Raw genomic sequence first — 21,678 nt, 5'->3', positions numbered from 1 at the left:
AAGATGATTGACAGCGCAGAGGGAGACTCATCCCTCACCTTGGGCCATGCGGTCTGATTGGCTGCCGGCTGACATCCCCGAGCCCTGCACTTTTTAATAGACGCTTTGGGATGATCTACGGGGAAAAGGCTTGGAGAGGTGTGTTTCTGACAAGCCACAAAGTCATCCGCACTTCAAGGGACTTTGTTTCACTCTTTTTTTCCTTTTTTTTTTTTTTTAATTTTTTTTTTTTTTTTTTTCTGGAAGGGGGGCTGTTCTTCATTCTGACACTTCATGTTTTGCTGAAAACTTCGCGGCGATTTTCCCCTTGCACCAGCGTGGACTGATGGATTACCACCTGCTTGGATTAATTTTGTCTTTTCTCTTCAATGGCACAAAGGTCTTAGCGGGTTACCCCATTTGGTGGTAAGATTCCTTCCCCCCTTTCCCTCTTCCTATGATTGATTAATGAATTAATTAAATTATTAGCTATGGGATCTGTGTGCATGTACGGTTCTTTTCACCCCGAGCCGGCCGTGATTACATGTTCAATTCTAAGCTTAATTTCTCCAGATTCGCCTGGTAATTAATGAAAAGTTTGGGGGTGATTTTTAAAGGGTGATGCCTACATTTCCCCTTGCGCAAATGGAGTCTTCCCCACCACTCTTAATTTCTCCATTTTCGTCACTGTAGCAATAGGCATTTGTTTGAGATGTTAAAGGATGTGTTTTTTATTTCTTGTGCAGGAGGAATTTTGGCTGTTGCGTGGCTGTTTCGCAGCTATTTCCTTTCTTTCCAATAATCCTCCAAAAAATAATAATAATAATTAATAATAATGATTCTATTTTCTTTTTGGCCACTGCAGTTTTTTTGACTTCTTTCTCTTCTTTTGTTGCATTCTGTTCTGTGAATTTAGTCCAGCAAATGATCTGAGAACGCAAATGGCACCTGAGAAAATGTTCGTTAGCAAAATTCCTCCAAGATGGGTTTTGTTCTTTCTAATTACGGAAACGTCACTTATTTTTTGGCACTAACAGTGATAATAATGAAAGAATAGGTTATATCTGGTAATAAATAACCTGAGTTACTTATTTTAAAAATAAATATAACGATATGAATAAATATATTTGCAAAAGGAAGCAGTTAAAAACCGAAAAGAAATAGAGAATAAAGCATTTGAAGTCCCTTAAGCAAGCAATTGCATAACAGAATATTTCAGTTAATTTCCCTCTTTATCATGTAGGATTTTGTCATTGGAATATATCTCATTAAGTTTCTGTGTGTGCCAAGTGGGGGCTTTAGATCTAATGATCCACAGAGCAAAGAGGGAGAGGTTGGAATTGGTGCTATGGAGATCATTGGGTTATTTCTGTCTTTTTCCAGAAAAGTCCTATTTTTTTAATTCCTGAAGGAGGTCGTTTCAGTGCCAACATGGAGATGGCAAGAAGTAGGTGGGAGTGAACTTGGAAATGGACTGCCATGTCTGGGAGCATTTAGGGATGTGGATGGAAAGCCGATGTTTAAAATAATCTGCTTACTGAGAACGAAAATACGCAGTTCCCAAAGAGAAAGACCAAGAATACAATGAGAATGCTCAGGAAGCATTTAGCAGCTCTGCAGGTTCGTGACATGGCTAAATCACAGCATGTTTTCCCAAAGAATGAAACGCCCCGGAACCGCATGGGGCAACGGGATTCTCTGAGTGAGAACCCAAATCTCCTGACAAAAAGGTCCACTTTTTCTATGAAAATATCTCCATTAGCAAAATGCCTCTTCCTGTTTTCAGGAGAAGATGGTGCAGAAAGGTGCCTGCCCCATGTCCTAGCCTTGCTTCAAATCCCTAAAGTTCAGCCCAAATGAACAATGCAGAGGACACGTAAGGTGGGCAGAAATGCATGGTGCATGGCAAGCAGAGTCCATGGAAAAGGATTGGATCAAACAAGATATCCATGCTATTTTGTTGCTTGTTTGTTTGTTTTTGTTTTTGTTTTTTTGCAATTATGGCTTTATCCACAGTGCCAGAGCATCTCCACTGCTTTAAAATGAGAGACTCACAGAGGGCCGAAGGGCAGGGAATGGATTTTGTGATCAGTAGTCTCCCCAGTCCATTGGTCTTAGGCAGCTTTTGGCGGTGAGCCCCATTCGTTCACAGCCCAAGACATGGGGAGGAAGGAAAGATGGAGCACAGTATCTGCTCTGTGCTCTGCGCCGGGCCCCTACACCATCTGGGCTGGGTGGGATAGGAGATAGATGGAGCTACCTGTGCTACTTGGCCGCAGGGCCAACTCTAACCTAACCCTAGTACTACAAAAGTGAAAAGGAACAAATGGGGCAGAGATGGGAAAAATTGTCTGTATGCTAACTGTAGGAGTGCTGACATAGAATCATAGGATTGTTTGAGTTGGAAGGGACTCCTGAGGGTCATCTAGTCCAATTCCCCTGCAATGAACAGGGGATATGCCTCCTCAGATACGTGTCAAACACTTATGCTGTCCACATTGCTACTTCTAAATGAGAGATAGAGGAGATGGAGAGATGTGGAGAACTGTGGGGACACAAAACTGCTGCTCTTCCTATCCCTTCAGGTGGAAGAAAAGTGTGCAGCAAGGCCATAGTTGGCATGCACAGCCTTGGGTCATGACAACAGACGTCTTAGGTGCCTCTTAGGAACTCTTAGAGGTCCAAAAAGACAAGTCCAGTAAATAACACTGAATGCTCACCTCTTCCACCACCATTATCCACCTTTGAATGAGGCAAGGATGCTTGAAGACCTCTGGCAGGGGTCTGTTCTGGGGAAAGAGGTCACATTCAGAGCCACAGGTGAAAGCAGAAGGTAAAGAACTCGTGGCTCCCGAGGACAAAATGCCAATAGATCACTTCCCAAAACTGTGATTCACATAACACAAACATCTGTTTTTTCATCTCTAAGCAGGTGGAATAGCTTTTCCCATCGCATGTTATCAAATTCAATTCTACCCTTATCAAGAGAGTCTGGAGGCTTTGGCAGCTCTCTGAGGCTCCCAGTGGCACTGGACCCTTAGGAAGAGGCAATAGAAATTTAAAAACGTCCTCACTCATCCCACTGTAACTTCCTCCTTAGGAAGCTCACTTGTGTGAAAACCTTTTGAACATAGCTGCAGTTTGAGGTGACATGTAACTTCTTTACCTTTCAGTGTCTCACTTGTCTTTAATTGAAGATGATTGCTTTCTGTTTGAATCCTTCATTACAAGCACTATTTGATAAAGTTAGATACCTGCCTAAGGGAACCAATGCAACAGCATGGGAAATTCAGGGGTGACTTCAGGGTTATCAGTAGCTCAGAGCTCATTAACTCTGGCCAAGAGGATGCAGAGGGTCCAGCAGCAGCCTGTGGCTCAGACTGAGCCTGGTTTGAAATGCAGTGGGTTGGCATTCATTCTGTAAGCACGTTTAGTCTCAGTTTCCTAAAGAAAATGGCTCTAAACAGAGCTGGAAACGGAAATTATGACCCAGGTAGCTCTAAAGAATTATGAATCACTTCTGAAAATATTACAGTGAAAGAATTGCAATGGGAGATACCTCTCAGGAAGGTAGGATCCAGCCAGGTGCAAATCACCAAAGAATTGCTGCTGTTGGAAAGATGCTGCCTCTGTGTAAACTGATCTACCTTAAGTCTGATCTTGGAAAGGATGATACCAGACTTGATGACCTTTAAAGGTCCCTTCCAACACAGCCAATCCTGTGACTCTGTGATCTGACCTCCCTCTGTTTGTAGACACAGCCAAACAATTCATACCATCTAAACACCTGTTTTTCAGTGGCTGTTTCAGGGGTGAGGTAAATCTGGTGTGGATCAGCACATGGCCATAAGCTGTGATTTTCCTAAAGGGTCTGAAATGGGAAGGATTTGGCTGTATAATTCACATATCCCATGTATAAATAGTTACAGCCTAAGTTCCTTAAATTACCCAAAGTTTAATGTTAGCCTTCTGCTGGTAGACATAATTCTATTTTTTCATTATTACTACTTCTTGTTTTCTTTTTTTTTTTTTCTTCTAATTTGATCAGAGGCTTATTTTGTGTCTACAAATAGATGTGGTTTAATATTATTCAAGTTTTGAGGTAATGTTACAGTAATGTGGATGTAATAAAAAGTGTCTGATAAGGGGGTCAGGCTGTATTATTTCAGGTTGTTTCCTTGAATTTTTCAGGTCAGTGGACTGTTGGTGCAGTTCTTTTGCCACCCCTGAAACTATGAAAGAACTCTGATTTGCTCAGCAAATTTTCCGTGATCAAGGAACTAAACTCTTTCCTTTCTTTCCTGAAGATGGGTTTCCTGATTTGCTAATTTGTCTTTTTTCAGTTCTCTGAACCTTTCTAGTTTTAATTAATCTTACAAATGTAATCAAGCCTCTTACTCTTTTCCCAGTAATCGGACCTTTTATTTCTGAGTGAGAAACCCTTTTCCTGAGCCACTGAGCATCACATGGGCTTAGGCACTGGCAATTTTTCCAACAGAACTCTCAGGTTTAGAACAGAAGGGGTTAGTAGTTGCTGATGATAAACCCAATTTTGTCCTGATCCCATTTCTATGTCTCATAGCCATCCATACTTCCTGTATCTACTACAGATATTCCATACCTCAGCTGTGCCATTCCCTATCCTTGTTTTCCACTTGATTTCCTTCCCTTGACTGTTGATGATTTCAACAGTTTGGTTCTTCCTTTTATATTCTCTGTTAGATTTCCAATCAAATATTTAATTTCCAACTGATTGTTGCATTGTGTTTCCTCTGAGCTCCGACTTTGGTAATAAACAGATTAATAAGTTTGATTCAAATGCATGGGACTTATGTCTAACGAGTTGTTTACGTACTACACTGAGTCTTTACATGAATGGTGGTCCTGTACCATGATGTCAACCATCACTCAGCCCTTGAAATCTTATACCAGGGTGTAAGACCAAGGTAGGCATGGTGGTATCCCCCACCACCACTCATACGAACATACTTAACTGCTCATTAATAATTACTTTCATTCAGTCCAGTCCACATGGCCTGGCTCAAAGTTGTGTAGCTGCATTCTTAACAAGCATCCATTGTTTTAAGATCTGGCAGTTATGGATTTGTATCTTCGTGTCCAATTCTGCCTGGTTTTGGTTATGATTCCCACTTAGAATCACAGAACATCAAGGTTGGAAAAGACCAGTACGATCACCAAGTTCAACCCAACCCATCCCCACCGAGCCCAGCCTTCTCTTGGAGTCATATGAGGCTCCAGGATTCTGATTAATAAGCCAACATCCCGGTTCTACCTGGCAGTAAATATTGTACCACTCATAGAAAGTCCCTGTCACACCACCCAGTCCCACAGGATGCTTTAAACTCAGTTAAGCTCAATATACACAATAATAGCCAGAAAGAATGGCAGAACCCCAGTGATTAAAAAGACATTTCAGGGTAAATTTTCTGAGCAACAATCAGCCTGTGAAGAATAGATAGAATTTTTCAGTTCAAGGACACCTAATCTGCACAGAATTGATATAGGTTAGGCACTTTATGACAGCTATCTTAGAGGTGGGACACGGTTCAGTGAGCAGCATTTGTGGTAGGTGGACGGTTGGATTTGGTGATCTTAGAGGCCTTTTCCAACCTTCATGGTACTTTGATTCCACGATTCTCTTGTGAACAGTTCTCTGCAGTTGGTGCTCAGTGATTGACATGTAGAATTGATCAACATCTGCAAGCTCTGCACCTTGCTGCTTGGTCTCTTGGTCAGATTTCTGTGGACATGTCGGTTGATTGGCAATGGAAGAGGAGATCAGATTTTTTCTCAAAACAGGAAACACTGAGAATGCCAGTGGACTATTTCAGTCCACTTCTACAACCCAAGGTCTGTTTGCAGTCTGATCATTATGTTTCCCAAAAATGGAATACAAAATGAGAAAATCCTAGAGATGAGCCAACAGGAACAAGCAACCAGAAGTGCTGAATTTCTTCAGATAAGGAGACGATATTTACCTCATATTTTTAGCTTGTGAAAATTCAGTGTGTAATGCAGTGAGTGTAATACAGATCTTGAATGGTGATGGGAGTGTGCCTAAGGAGCTTGCTGCTCAGGATAGAAGAACCTAACGTTGCCAGTGATTATCAGGCCGAAGCTTGACTTTTCACCACCATGAACCACAGGCACTAATAGTAGATCTTGTTTCCAAAAGATTCAACTCTTTTCCCTGGTACACCTGACATTAAATACATTAAGATCCAGTTCATCCAGACGTGACAGAGCTTGGTGTCTTATTCTCAACAACATCCATTCTAGATCGCACCCCAAAGCGTGGGACAGCTGGGTGGATGTGGTCATTCCAATCCACAGAATTAAAACAGATGTTCTTGCATCCATGCATTCAGTAAATGCTTTTTGATGGCTTCAGTGCCTCACAGTGGGTGATTTCAGACATTAGGCACCAAGCTCTTAATGGTTCACCCCTGCCAAGGGCTCTTCAAAACGTCACCCATCTGGGCCCTACCAGCACCCAGCCATGGACAGGGAGTGCATCTCAGATGAATTTCAATATCTCTCTCTGCAGTGCTGAAAATATTGCTGTGTTTATTGCGGTCACAGCCTGGAAGCCCCGATTTGCATATGCAAATCATATGCATTTATGCAAATTCACGGGTGAATCATATTATCGCAGCCCCTGCAGAATACATTCTCTCCCATGGCGAATCACTTGATTGTGCTTTCTAAATGGAGAGTGACATGGCTTTGAGCAGGCATTGCTGAACATAACATTTACATCTGATACACGGGGCATAAAGGAGCCCAGTGCCTGGACACGCACCCTCGTCAGCAACTTTATTCATGCTGCATCGTTAGGAAGAGAAGCAGAGTCCAACTCCCAGCCCTGCCCCCATCTCCAACCCTTCTGGCTAGCAAATAACTCAGAGACGAACCTTGGGAGATGCCAAGACAAAGAGGTGGAGGCAGATGCCAAATCACTTTCAAGTCCATGACAGAGCCCTGAGTCACCCAAAGTGGAGCAGCTCTCCCGAAATGGGCTCATCTCACAAAAGTGCTGTTGCTGCAGCAACACTAATCCACAGGGCAGTCGGCAGAGATAATGCGAGGGATGCAACAGCGGATTCGTCTGCTTCACGCCGTGCTCAGACAAGAGGAAATTATAGGAATTTGGAGGGATCTTCTTGCTCTGTTTTGAAGCCCTTTGTTGTGGCGACTCCTACGGCAAAGGCTTCTGACATTAGAAGGAATGTTGGCACAGCAAAGGGCTCAGGTCTGACCCTGCCCCCTGCACCCTGAGCAAGCTCATGGGCTGAGTTATATCACCATTTGCCCAAATTCCTGCCCAGGATCGAGGAGGGATTGCTCACACAACACCACTTGAGACCCTACGCTCCAGCTGGACCGTGCACCGTGTCCATGCACTCAGGTTCTGACCCTGATTCCTCAGTAGAACTGAGAATTCCTGGAACACTGAGAATGACAGATATGGAGGTCAGCATCATGCAGAAAGAGACTGGCGTCAAGGTAGCAGACGATATGGAGACTGCAAAGAGGGCTGACAGTAGCAAAGGATAAGGTTGTTCCTCCAAATGAGGCAGTTCCAGGGATAGGAGGACTGAATGTGGCTGAGTGAAGTGTGTGAAAAGGGAAGGCAACTGTGGAATGAGATATTCCCTCAATAAAAAGATTTTAGGGTAGGATTTTTAACAGGTAATCTCAGGTGATAAAAGCCAGGATAGGTGTTTTAAAAAAAAAATGTGTTTGCTGAATGTTAGGAAAAACTTCTCCAAAAGAAATGTGGTCAGGTATTGGCACAGGCTGCCCAAGGTGGTGTAGAGTCACCATCCCTGGGGGTGTTCACAGACCACAGAGATGTGGCACTGGGTTAGTGGGCATGGTGGGAATGGATCAGGGTTGAACTTGGTGATCTTGAAGGTCTTTTCCTTCATGATTCTATGGTTCTATGATTTTATGAGGACGATTCAGTTCAATTTTGGCTCAGCCTCCGGACTTTGTAAATTTGAGATTTGCTTCAGCAATTACCATCTCTGTAAGGACAGTTCCAGAGTGGGGGGAATATGGAGAGGAGAGAGGAGAAATGAGAGACAGCGAGGAGCACAATCTTCCTGCCCAAATCAGGGCCAGATCGAGTGGGTTGTCTGGTACCCTGTTCAGTTGGGTTATCACTGCTACCACTTACGGCCCACACAGAACTGCATAAAGGCAGAGCTGAACACTCAGCTGGTGGACTCCTCCATCTCCATCCATGGTGTCATAGTCAAATTCTTCCTGAGCGATGAGAAATGCATAGTTACAGCTCAGAGCATTCAAGGATTCCAAAACAGCTTTTCTGAAAAGCTTTGTAAATAGTGGGCAGGGTTCTGGTTCTATGGGTAAGGTACATTTTCCTGTGCTAGCTTGTGTGAGAAACGCCTCTTTGGCTTCAAACCACTCTTGATGGTTTGTGGACAACATTTGTGGAAATCTAAAGTGAGTAAAAGCCCTGTGTAGGCACAGCTTAAAGCCAGGTGTCTGACTGCATGTCCAGACTGTGCTCCAGAGAACCTCATCCAGAAGCAAACAGGTAAAGTGGGTCAGTGGTTCATGTTCTAAAAGTGAATGATTTTCCATTTGTTACAAAGGGAGCCTGAGCAGCTGAGATGGAGGTGTCCATAATGGATTTCTTGCCCGCCACAAAACGCCATGATGCAACGCTGCCTTCTATCAAGCCCAACCTGTCCTATGGACCATCTCAACCCAGACATAGGACTTTCCTTGGCTTTTCCTAAGCCTCAGACAGTTCCCACCAGCACATAAAATCACAGAATCATTATGGTTGGAAAGACCACTAAGACCATGCAGTCCAACCACCTGCCCGTAGCTCCCATACCATTTCTCAGTCTGCTGAGAATATTCTTTTGAATTTGCCATAGGTAAATCCATGTTGGCAGTTCCCAGACATATGCTTGTCTGTGATGTGTTTGGACGTGGCTTGAAGAGGATTTTCTCCATAATCTTCTACATACTGTGCTGTAGTTTTCCAAAAATAACTACTGAAGCTGGTGTGCCACTTCTGTTCCAAGTTTGCAAGATGCAGTGCTGACCATGCTCAAGGCTACCCAGCGGGTAGACCCTGGGCCAGCTTCACCTTGGAGTTCTACAGTAGTCTGAGGGTGAGCAGAAGGCATTCCCAAACATAAATGTCAGTTAACCCAGAGAAATCTGCAATAGTACCTATTCAGAATCCTCAGGAACTTGGGTAGCATACATGGAATGACACAGTATTGTCAAGAATGTCCAATATGGGGCATAAAAGGAGATTAAGAAAGGAATTATATTTACATACTTTAATTATTCTGAGAGTCAGGTTTATCATTAGTATGGTTGGAATAAATGATCTTAGTGTTTTTTCCAACCTTAATGTTCTATGATTCTATGAGTGGGCTTGGTGGGGATGAGTTGACAGTTGGAACTGATGATCTTGGAGATCTTTTTCAAACTTAATTGTATTATGATTAGAAAACACATCTGCCTGAGGAGACCAGCCTTGGTAATTCCAACCTTGGTAATTCTTGCTTTTCCACTTGCCAATTTGCTCCTCATCCTCTTCTCTCCTTCTGGCATCCCAGTGTCCAGGAAGACAGATTTTTCTGCCTCTAAGAAGAACTGCTGGGCGGAAAAAAAAAAAAAAAATCCACAGGAAACAAAGGAACTTTCCTTGGTTTGAATTTAAGGGAAACACTTCTGTCTCACATACCATGAAGCATTGAGAGGATTTTCAGCAAGGTCATTTTGGGAACACAGCATCCTTTCTCCATCCCCTGCACGAGGGGCACTGGGGTTCATACGTGGTCTGTAGTTATCACACTGTTTCCAATTACTGAGCTGACTTTTAACCCAGAGGACAGAAAAAAAATCCTCTCGGCAACCACTGCATTTGATCTTTTTACCCTAAGGGTGAGAAATCCGTTCGTATTGGCTCAAACAGAAAATCATAGACTGGATTTGAAGACACACAGTGTTAGAGAATCTGCAGCAAGTGTTGAACATCTGCCTTTTTCTTCTACACTCGTGCTTTGCCTTTTGCTGCTCTGAATTCCCACTCACCAGCCATTGTCTCGCCCTCTTCTGCTGCACAGAAAGTCTTAATCTCACCGCTCCCCTCACTTTAACTCAATAATCTCTCAGAAGTCTTTCCAATAGACCAATCAAACTGTCAACATAAGCCACTGCCTCAGCTCACTGCTATTGCTCTTTTGTCCCCTCTCCATGTTTAACATCCGATTTACAACAAGGAGGAGGCTTAAAACACTCTATTTTCTGCAGCTTCATGTGCTTTTGACTGGATAAGACAGCACACACTTGGCCAGAGCTCAATGATGGCAACGGGAATACAAAATCATCCTTAGGATGGACAGCAGCAAGACCCTGTTGGAATTACTTTTAGAGGCATTCATCGCCCTGTGCCTTCATACAGCTGTTGAGCTGTGGGGATTTGCTGCCTCTACAATTCTCCCAACAACTGTGCCAATGGGAAGGGACCTTTGGTTCTACAGCCCCATCTGCCCCTGAGGCATTGCCATCCCCAGCATCACCCCAGGCAACGGGGTCCAACTGAACCCTACAAACACCCCTCACTGGAGACCTCCATTTTGATGACAACCTCGCCCAGGGACAGATCTTCCAGCAAGAGAATTTTTCCTAATGCCAATTGAACTTCCAAGAGCTTGGCGCCATCAAATTTACAACTTCATCACATGGAGCTGTAGGCAGTCTTTAGCCAGTCCTCAGCCTCCTCTCCTCCTGCCCAGTTCTCTCAACCTCTCCTGCTGCACCACATGCTCTCAGTCTCTGATCATCACAATCACATCTATTGGGCACTGCCCACTAGAAGACAGAGTTTCTGGTCTCTTGCCACCAACACCAAGAAGAGGGAACAGTAATTCCCCTCAATGTGCTGAGTCCATATTGGGACAGTAAGTGATGTGCCTTGTAGATACTGAGAGCAACCACTGCCTGGATACAAACCAGGCACAGTCACAGAACGTTGAGGTTGGAAAAGATCTCCAAGATCACCAAGTCCAACCCCAACCCATCCCACCACCTCCACTGGCACAAGTCATTCAGTACAATGGCATCAGATGGCACCACTGGGATATTTGCTATCCCCACAGATTATCTAATGGCCAGCATGTGTGATGGAAGGGAGCATTACATGCGAGATAAGCAATAAGTATAGCTATTGTCTGGCATTGCTGGGACCAGCGTGAACTGCCTGCTCAGGAGCAACTGCAGAAGGAGATGGTTCTGCTCCAGAATTAGGGTTCTGTCACCAGGATCTTGCCCACAGACACCAAAGTTTGCATCTCTGTGGGCCCCATCCGACATCCAACCATCCCAGCTGTTCCTTCTCTGGATTTCCCTTCTTGCCATTTTCTACATCCATTGCCATTCTTATTATTCCTGTCTTCCTAGGATTTAATACTTCAAGCAATTCAGCTTCTGCAGACTGCCACAGTGCAAGTCTCTTCTTGCTTCTTCTGTTGTCCATCCACTACTGGTGCTTTGTCCACATTGCCTGAATCGACCATTTTTAGTACATAAATCTGCCATATATAGACATACTTTTTTTTCTGCTGCTATGTCTTTGTCAACCCAGCATTTTCAGACCAGTAGGGCAGTACTCTGTCACAAGGCTTGTTCAGTCCTCAGGAAATTGGTTGGAGGACGTGGATCCATGAAGACATGGAGCTCACGTCTTCTCCTCTCCTGGGAGTTTGGACAGCCCTGGAGTTGGTATTGAAGCTGAGGTCAAGCATCCAACATTGAGTGCTCTGGACCTGTTTGATACAGAGCTTTGGAAGGACACTTCCTTCTTTCTTTCCCTTCCCAACAGATGTGAAGATGAGAGAATTTAGCAGTGCAGCAGTTCAGGTTCAACCAATGTGCCAGCAATACTCTGGGTTGCTCCTGCATCAGTGGAGGACTTCACGTCCCTGGGGACCAAGAGAGATTGGAACACCTTGAGCTGTCCCTGTGGGAGAGCTCTCAGATGGTTCTTTCCCTCCTTATACCCAACCACAGTGTTGGGAGTGAATCTGGGTGAACATTTGCATTTGTAAGGGTTTAAGGAGAGTTTCTGGACGCTCTACAGAAAAGATCAAAACTCAAGGCACGTCCAGTAGAGATTAAATAGTGGGTGATTTATGAGCAAAGGCATGAGATTCACTTATATTAGGCAGTTCACTAGCAAACTGCATTATTCCTTATTCTAATTTTGTTGTCTTTCTGCCTATTCATTTGAGACCCGGCGTTTCTCAAGCTCATATGTGCATATATATTGCATGTTTTTACTTGCAAAAATATCCCTCATGCTGCTCTTGATCTTTAGACAAACCCAAAACTTTGTGTTCACAAAGGGCTGTTGTCAGCAAATTATGAGAATTTAAAAATATTCATATTCTGCTTGACATAATATGTTTTAGCACAGCTCTAAACTGGCCAAATCCTGTTCTTTTCAAAGAGTTTCAGGTCAGATTTCTCTCAGTATCACGAATTTTTCCAAACTTCCAAATGGAAGATGAGTTTGTTTGGAAAATAGGGGAAAACAGTGGAAAACAGGAGAAAAGAAGGGAAAACAAGGAGGGAAAAAGAGGGGAGAGGAGGAGGAAAGAGAAGAAAAGAGGAGAAAAGGGGAAAGAAGAGGAGAAGAGCGGAAAACAAGGGAAAAGAGGGGGAAAAGATGGGAAGAGAGGGGGAAAAAGGAGAAGGATGTAGGAAGAATGATCCCATCTGGTCTGCACAAGACCATTTCCTCCCAGGGTTCCTAAACCTCATCCCCAGCCAATGGGAGACACGGAGGTCAGCCGGATCCCAACTCTGCTGACTCCAGGGCTATTGGAACAAAAGGAGTCACTGGCCTGACAGACAAAGTCGGGACTCCTGAGAGATTTAAGGGATTAAGCAGAGAAAGAAAAAAGGGATTTCCCATGTGTTTGCCATAGGCACTCATGCTCCTTCTGTAGTGCACCGTGCTCGTACACATGCACACAAAGGCACACCAGAATGTGCCCCTGGCATCTCAGATCCAGATTTGGAACAGATTTTGTTCCATCTTTGTGTCTCAGGAGCTGCACAGGGAATAGTCGGTCCGTGGGTCCCAGGAGGCCAGAGCAGAGCTGCAGCACCCTGAACCTGGGGGCTTGGGGTAAAGGGGGACAAATGAGCCCTTTTTCCTGGTATTTTCTCCCCCTGCTCTTTTGAGGACACTCATCTGTTTGTTTGACATCTGGAGAAATGATGCTGGGAACTGGCTGAGGTTTGTAGAGCACCGATGCTCCTGTGCAATCTTGGCATTTGAGCTGGGCATCAGGATCACAGATTCATAGAATCATCAAATCATTAAGGTTGGAAAAGACCTCCAAGATCACCAAGTGCAACCACCAACCCATACCCACTGTGCCCATTCATATGGTCATAGAATCATAGAATCACGAAGGCTGGAAAAGACCTCTGAGATCCCCAAGTCAAACCCCAGCCCGGCCCCGCTATGCCCACTGACCGTGTTCCCCAGTGCCACATCCCCACAGTTCTTGACCATATCCAGGGATGGTGACTCCACCATCTTCATGTTCCAGTGCCTTTTTTCTTCCTAAAACTCAACCAGAACCTCTCCTGGCACAAGCGCCAGCTGATTTCCCACCACTCACTGCCCTCTCTCCTTCGCAGGTCCCTCGCTCTCGGCCAGCAGTACAGCTCCCTGGGGTCCCAGCCCATTCTCTGCGGCTCCATCCCCGGCCTCGTCCCCAAACAGCTCCGCTTCTGCCGCAACTACATCGAGATCATGCCCAGCGTGGCCGAGGGGGTGAAGCTGGGCATCCAGGAGTGCCAGCACCAGTTCCGAGGGCGTCGCTGGAACTGCACCACCATCGATGACAGCCTGGCCATCTTCGGGCCTGTCCTGGACAAAGGTAAACAGCAAAGTCAGGGGCTTGGGAGGCAGGCAGAGCCCTGGCGTCTCATCCCCACTTGGCTTTCCAAACACATATTCCCGCTCCTCTTCATCTTTTCCTACTGAGTGCCCATCTTCCTAGACCCACCAGCCAGGTACTCTGGAAACTCACACAAAAAGGATGGAAATCCCAACACCCTGGGCATTACACTGTGAAAAGTGAGATGTTGGGTGTAGCTGAAACACTAGCCTGCAGCCAAATGCGGTCTGAGATGAGACTGCTGGAGGGCTTTGGTGTCAGGTTCCACATCTCGCATGATATCCAGTTAGGGAACCAAGATCTCAGATAAAATAGCACACCCATGAAAAAGAAACATACAGTAGCTAAAACTTCCATTATATCCCATCATACCCCACCCTACCCATCCCAATACATCCCGACTCATCCTTTTCCATCCCACCCCTTTTCATCCCATCCCAACTCAGCCCATCTCCTCCTCACTCATCCCATCCCATTCATCTCATCTCATCCTATTCCATCCCATCTCATCACATCCCTTTCAATCCCATCCCATCTCTTCCCATTCCAGCCCATCCCATCCCATTTCAGTGCTAATAGTGACTGTAAGATTCAATTCCTTTGTGCTCTGTCAGGATGATTTTGAGATAACTGCTGTATTTACAATCAAATAATTTGTCACAAAGCCTTTTTACACTGTAACTTGTTGCCTAATAAATACATGTCCTAAACGTCAACACTTACAAGATCAGAAGGTTTTAACTTTCCTTAAAACTATTGTAAAAGCTTTAAGCACATTATGAAAGAACTATTATAGCACTCAGGCACTGAAAAAACCTCTCACCACCACTTCTGTCATCATTAAAGCACTAGAAATTTGGACGTGAACGTCCTCCCCTTAATGAGTAAACTGAACTTTGAATTTATGAAGAATATTTTAAGATTCTTTCAGCTGTGGGGACTGGAGCAAAGCCCCACACGCAGACATGTCTCAACATCTCCATGCACTCGGAGCTGACAAAGTAAAATATCACCTCTAGCTCTGAAATCATCCTGACAGATGGAGAAAAATCACCGGGCACGTTTGGTGTAGAGTTTTCCTGATCAAACGATGAGTTATCAATGGAAATGCTCCCACTGGCGGGCTGCTGAACACCAACCCATGGAGATCAACCTGGTTTCCATCCATGTGCCACAGCCCAACCCAAAATTCCAGCTTGTGGGGGTTTTGCTGTAGCTGGTGAGCCTTTCATTTCCTAAGGCCACTGATTAGTTTTCTGCAGGTTTTCTTTTTTGCATGTCTTTTCTACCAAAAAAAAAAAAAAAAGGAAAAAAAGAAGAAAAAAAAAAGAAAAACCAACACAACCCCAGAATCTGGGGTAAGATCATGTTTTTACAAGCAAATCCTCAGACGTGATTTATACTGCAGGTGTTCAGTCTGGGGCAGCTTTAGGACAAGGAGGAAGGAAAAACCTGCTTTCCCCTCTCCTCCCTCCCTTCTCTTCTTAAAACAAGGTCAGCTTTTATGAAAAGATGATGTCTCTTCCAGCCAAGTCCTATACCAAAGCCAAGGCTCAGCCAACAGGAGGCTCAGGGAGAGCTTATTGCTCCCTACAACCACCTCAGTGAGGTCATAGCGAGATGGGGTACATCTCTTCTTCCAAACAGCAAGCAATAGGACAAGAAGAAATGGCCTCAAGTTGAGCCAGGGGAGTTTGAGGTTGGATAGAGTCCCCATCCGTGGGGGTACTTAAGAGATGTGTAGGGACGTGCTTTAGAGGTTGATGGTTGGACTCAACAACCTTGGAGGTCTTGTCCAGCCTTTATAGTTCTATGACTGGTCGTGGTGGTGATGGGTTGGGATTCAGCTTGGTGATCACAGAGGTCTTTTCCAACCCTAATGATTCTGTGAGTGGTCACGGTGGGGATGGATTGAGGCTGGACTCAATGACCTTGGAAGTCTTGCCCAAACTTTGTGATTCTGTGATTTAGAAGTGGCGCTGCTAAGTGAATGATCAGAGCTGATGACCTTGGAGGCCCCGTCCAGCCTTAATGACTCTACGATTCCATGCCATGAGCAGCAGGGATCGGTGCTTCTCCCTGATCCTTCGGGGCAGCGCTTGCTCTCCCTCCCCAGGTGTCACCAAGGTGCTCCTCAGCCCTGGGGCAGCTCGAGCCCATTTCTGGTGGCTGCCATTTCTGGTGGCAGGGCCAGGTGCAGGAGAGGCAGCTGGGCCTGGGCTGCCGTTGGGGTCCTTGTGCTTGGCTAAGCCCCTGACACGAGCAGTGAAAAGGCAGACCGCACCAAGATAACCCATGGCTTTTCTCAGCCATGACACTCGCAGTCATTTGCATCTAAACAGGGGTGTGTGGGATCAGGGGCTGTCTTGATATAAACTCCACAGCTTAAAGGGAGGGGGAGGGAGAAGAGAGAGGGAGAGAGAAAAATAAGCTTATACCGATGAGAAAGAGCTAAGCTTCCTCCCCTACTGTGAGGCAGGGCGAGCGATACCATCCCAGCACTGCGGTCGTTTCAAATTGCTGCACCATTCACACGCCCTTTAGCCATTCTGATCCGGTGGCGGGGGGCTGGGGAGAGCCATCAATAGGGATTTCCCAGCCCGGCTGGCGGGATTGGAGGGTGACGGCAGGACAGGGGAACATTGCCTCGTTGCTACGAGGTGCTCCTGGGGAATGCCAGTGCTCTGTGCCGTGGGTACGCTGGCCGGCGGAAACATTCAGCATTATGCTGGTAATACAGTGTGACACCGCGGGAACAATGGCAAATTGAGTGTCCCAGCAGGTAACGGCCCGGCTGGGAGACAGTCGCAGTGGTGCACTGTCAAGATCGCTCTAATCCTCCCTCTCCAGCCCCTCCCCTGGTTCTGGGAACTCTGCTCCCTCATTTCATCTCTGGGAAATTCTCCCGGCTCCTCGCCCGGACCCAAGGGGAGAATTTCCAGGCGATGCTGTTGTGTTGGCAGCTCATTCCCTGCCCCAACAAGGGGCTGCCGTGGGCCGGGGTCGGGCGTGAAGCAGGGTGGGAGCAGAGGGGCCCGTGTGCAGGAACCCCACCGCCACCACCGCGCTCCTTAGGGCGAGCCCTACAGAACGTGCCCTTCATCCCATGCCCGCTGCTCTTCGACCCCGTGATGGAACACGATGGCATGTCGGCAAGGAGAGGGGCTCGTGTCCTCCCCCTCTGTCCTGGTTTGGGGCCAGGACGGCTCACCAGCCCATCTAATTTGATCTGCTGTAGACCGCGGCCCACCCAAATAGCTTTTGTCGGGCTGAAAAACTGGAGTTGGAGCAGTGATTTTCAACCTGTGGCCCCACAGCCCCCAGTGGTCTCTCCCTCAGTAGATGGAGGCAGGGTTTCCAGGGGGTATTGGAGCCAGGGAGGGCAAGGAGAGAAGAGTTTGAATTAAAGAAAGTGAACAACACAGCACCGCTCCCAGCCGTAGGGTTTGGGTTTGGGTTGAGCCAGGAGTTGGACTCTGATCTTTGTGGGTCCCTTCCAGTTTGGGATATTCTACCATTCCATGGCTCAATGATCCAAGGCAGCCCAATTTCACCTTCAGCCCTTCCAGCACCCAGGGAGACAGGCCTTCCACCCATCCAGACAGAGCATTTTGAGACAACCCTGGCACCAGCATGAGGTGACAATAAATCCAAGGGCCTCACGATAGGGAAGCCACCATTTATTTGCTAGCTCAAGAGTGTACAAGGCCCCCCCTTTCCATCCTCTAAAGCTACATCGTGGTCTCCAGTGGCTGTTGGTGGCCCTTCCCAGTTATCTGCATTCATTCTCCATACCGACCTCTACCCATGTTGCACAAGGGATGCAGGGAAATCAGCCCTGCATTTCATTCTCGATGCCTAAGTCTTGACGGACTGAAGAGCTCGGGATTTTTTTCTTTTCCAAAAAAATGCTCTGCAATTTCAACCAAGAGCAGACAAGGAGAACTTCAGCAGAGCTGTATTCCAACATAGCATTGGGTTTTGGTGCTTCTAACATCTCCTAAGTTTGGCTGGTAGTAGTAGGAGAAGAAAATCTTCTTGATGCCAGATGATGATTTGAGTGTGCTAAAGAGCCACCCATTATGGCACTTCGGCTGCTGCCATCCAAAATGCCCATCATTTCTGGGTCACAAAATTGACTGGAGAAGAGGAGGTCCTGAAGGCCATGGCCGTGGGTGGAAGAGGTAGGTGATGGACAGAGATGCTCCAGTTCAGCAAACCCTTCATCTTTTTGTAGGTCCACGCACGCTCTCATCCCTAGCTCCAGTCCATCCAGCCATTCTGGGCAACTTATTTATTCCCATCTTCAGCATTCAATGCTGGCAGGAATTTGTCTGTTGAGCCTGTCAGAATCCACTCACTGCAACTGTGCACATGGAGCATGCCAACAGCCACAGACAAGAGCTTTGTCTGCTTTACCACACTGAAGTTTCACCTGCTTTGATTTCCTACAGGATTATTCACTAATTAAAGAGCAACTGCAAGGTTAATTTGATGGCTAACAGCACCCATTGCTGTGAAGTAACTTGGTTTAGTTTAGACACATCTAACTGTAATTAATAGCTCTTAGGCTTTGCTCTGCCATGGTCCACCCCGTATCGTCTGAAGCCTTTCCCCCATTTCTGATGCATAGCAGTTACTTGTAGGTGTCTCTGTTCACTGCAGGGGAGTTGGACAGAGGACCTTCCAGGGTCCCTCTGGCTCCAATGATTCTACAATTCTACAGTTCTATGGTCCTACTTGGGTTGATGGTTGGAGAGGATGATGTCTTTCCAACCTTAATGATTCTACAGGTCGATACTTTATCTCTCTTGGCCTGAATCCCTGCGTCCTCTTTGCGTTTCCAGACCAGAAATTATGGAACTTAGCTACAGAATCCTTGACTGGTGTGAATTGGAAGAGACCTTCCAGATTGTCTACTGCCACCACTGCCATGAGCAGGGACACCTCCCATTAGGCCAGGTTCTTTGTTAGTCACTCTGGAAACTCTTTCCTTCAGCTAGAGTCACACTTTAACCCAGGTGTTTCAAAGGGCAGTTCAGAGAAAAAGAAGTAAAATAACGCTTTGTGTCTTACTGAGATTTTAAAGGAGGCTGGGAAGAAACGAAGCATTACTTGGCACGTAACCATGTGGGTTCTGCTCCTTCCCAGCCACACGAGAGTCTGCGTTCGTCCACGCCATCGCATCAGCCGGCGTCGCCTTTGCTGTGACCCGCTCCTGCGCCGAGGGCACCTCCACCATCTGCGGCTGTGACTCCCACCACAAAGGGCCTCCAGGAGAGGGCTGGAAATGGGGTGGATGCAGCGAGGATGCTGACTTCGGGGTGTTGGTGTCCCGGGAATTCGCAGATGCTCGAGAGAATCGTCCGGATGCGCGCTCAGCCATGAACAGACACAACAACGAGGCTGGGAGGACGGTGAGTGCTCCGCAGGCACCAAGCTGCATGGGCAGCCCATGAACGCAGCCTCAGTGAGGCCCTGGTGTACTCCTGAGGTCCCTTCCAACCCCTAAAATTCTGTGGATAGATGCACAGATGATTGGAGCAGCTCTCCATCACACATATCCAGTGAAATGTACCCAGCGGAGGTGTTTACGCCTCCCACCAAAGCTCCCAATCACAACTGTATCGGGATGTATTAGGAAATATTTATTCGCTGAAAAAGCAGCGAGTCATCGGCACGGCTGGGGAGGGAGGTGGTGGAGTCACTGTCCCTGGAGGTGCTCGAGAGATGTGGGGATGTGGCACTGAGGGAAGTGGGCAGTGGGCACCGTGAGGGTGGGCAGGACTGGGCTTGTGGAGCTTGGAGATCTTTTCCAACCTTAATGATTCCATGCCGTAGCCCACGCTTTCCAGACAAAGCTCAGCTCAGATGTCTGAATCAGTTGAAAAAAGGCTTGGGATCATAGAATCATTAAGGCTGTGGAAAAGGCCACTAAGGCTGTCTAGTCTACCTACCTACCACCAGCACTGAGCCATACCTGTTAGGTACCACATCTTCACACTTCTTGAACGCTTCCAGGGACGGTGACTCCACCAGCTCTCTGGGCAGCCTGTGCCAATGCATCACCACTCTTTTGGAGAAGTTTCTCCTAAAATTGAGCATGAACCTCCCCTGGCACAACTTGAGGCCATTCCCCCTCATCCTTTTGCTGTTACCTGGAGCAGAGGCCAACCTCACCCCACCACAACTTCCCTTCAGGCAGCTGTAGAGGGCAACGAGCCTCCTCCATGTAATTATGAATGAAAACACCAATTAACCAATGGATCCAGTTATTCACAAAGCAATACGACCTCACACATGCAAAGACTGAGCAATCTAGCCCTATCTAATAACTATCTCACTCCAGTATTAAAGAAAGGAACCATTAAAGAACACATCATTCCTTAACCCATTTCGTGTCAGCATACGCTGAGACGCTCTAGGATGGGACATGAATAGCTGCCTTCCTAGATAAACTAATGAGACCTTTCAGGGGAGGCTGGGGAAGAAGGAGGTAATTGCTATATTTTAAGCTTGGACAACCATTTAGTCTCAAATATTCTGTGTAATTTGTAACAATAAAGAGGAGGAGAAACGCTTCCTGCCCTTGAGGGAAGTGCCGTAGTGTGAAGTGCCCACTTAAGGATCCAAGTTAACCTTTTAAAATAGAGAACCCAAGGAGCGCGATCCCCGCTGACTGTTTTCTCTCCTGGGCAGACCATCCTGGACCACATGCACCTGAAGTGCAAGTGCCACGGGCTCTCGGGAAGCTGCGAAGTCAAGACTTGCTGGTGGGCACAGCCCGACTTCCGGGCGATCGGCGATTACCTGAAGGACAAATACGACAGCGCGTCCGAGATGGTGGTGGAGAAGCACAGGGAATCCCGGGGTTGGGTAGAAACTCTTCGGGCTAAGTATGCCCTTTTCAAGCCGCCGACAGAGCGGGATTTGGTTTACTATGAGAACTCGCCAAATTTTTGTGAGCCCAACCCAGAGACGGGCTCCTTCGGGACAAGGGACAGAACCTGCAATGTCACCTCGCACGGCATCGACGGCTGCGACCTGCTGTGCTGCGGCCGGGGCCACAACACCAGGACTGAAAAAAGGAAGGAGAAGTGCCACTGCATCTTCCACTGGTGCTGCTACGTGAGCTGCCAGGAGTGCATACGTGTCTACGACGTCCATACCTGCAAGTAAACGCTGTAGGTCTCCAGCTGCTGGGAGGCTGATCCAGAGCGGGGCATGGGGCTCCTGGCCCCAGCAGGGCAGCCTCACGCTTCAGAGGACAGCATAAAGAAACCCGAGTGCTCTTGGCCCTACCAGCGCTCCCTGGCCACATCCCTCCATCTGGGGCTGTGTTAACGTGGTGCATTGACCCTTCCTGGCAGGCTGCTCCACAGCAAGGACGACGTAGCAGAGTTCCAGTGCCAATTATCACGTGCCAGTGGTTTGACACAAGTTGCATAAAAACGTCTAAAACGTCGAAGCTGCATTTTCTACTCGTTCATTTCTTTGCCCGTGGGAAAGAGAAGCACGTTCTCCTGAAAGAGCAATAAAATGGGTGAAAGACCCCTCGTACAGAGAGCACAACACTCAAACCTGTCTGGAGTGAGCCAGACCAAAATTCAGCCCCTCTTCTGCAGAGCCCAACAAACAGCTACCGGGTTTGAAAGCATCTGCTTTCTGAAACAAAGAGCACAGGGGAGCTCTACGAAACCTCCAC

At 46.8% G+C, this 21,678-nt stretch overlaps 1 protein-coding gene across 1 annotated transcript; it reads left to right on the top strand.

The window, feature by feature from the left end:
• Positions 1-325: 325 nt before the first annotated feature.
• Positions 326-21,152, top strand: WNT3 (Wnt family member 3; the record flags this gene model as incomplete). Its single annotated transcript, XM_079547248.1, has 4 exons — positions 326-405; positions 13,711-13,952; positions 19,125-19,390; positions 20,673-21,152. The coding sequence occupies 4 exons, from the start codon at positions 326-328 to the stop codon at positions 21,150-21,152; spliced, it is 1,068 nt and encodes a 355-aa protein (XP_079403374.1).
• Positions 21,153-21,678: the final 526 nt, after the last annotated feature.

The sequence above is a fragment of the Tetrao urogallus genome, assembly GCF_951394365.1.
Source record: "Tetrao urogallus genome assembly, chromosome: 26".
NCBI lineage: Eukaryota > Metazoa > Chordata > Aves > Galliformes > Phasianidae > Tetrao > Tetrao urogallus.
The sequence above is the reverse complement of the archived record's forward strand: the minus strand, read 5'-3'. Positions and strand labels throughout refer to the sequence as shown.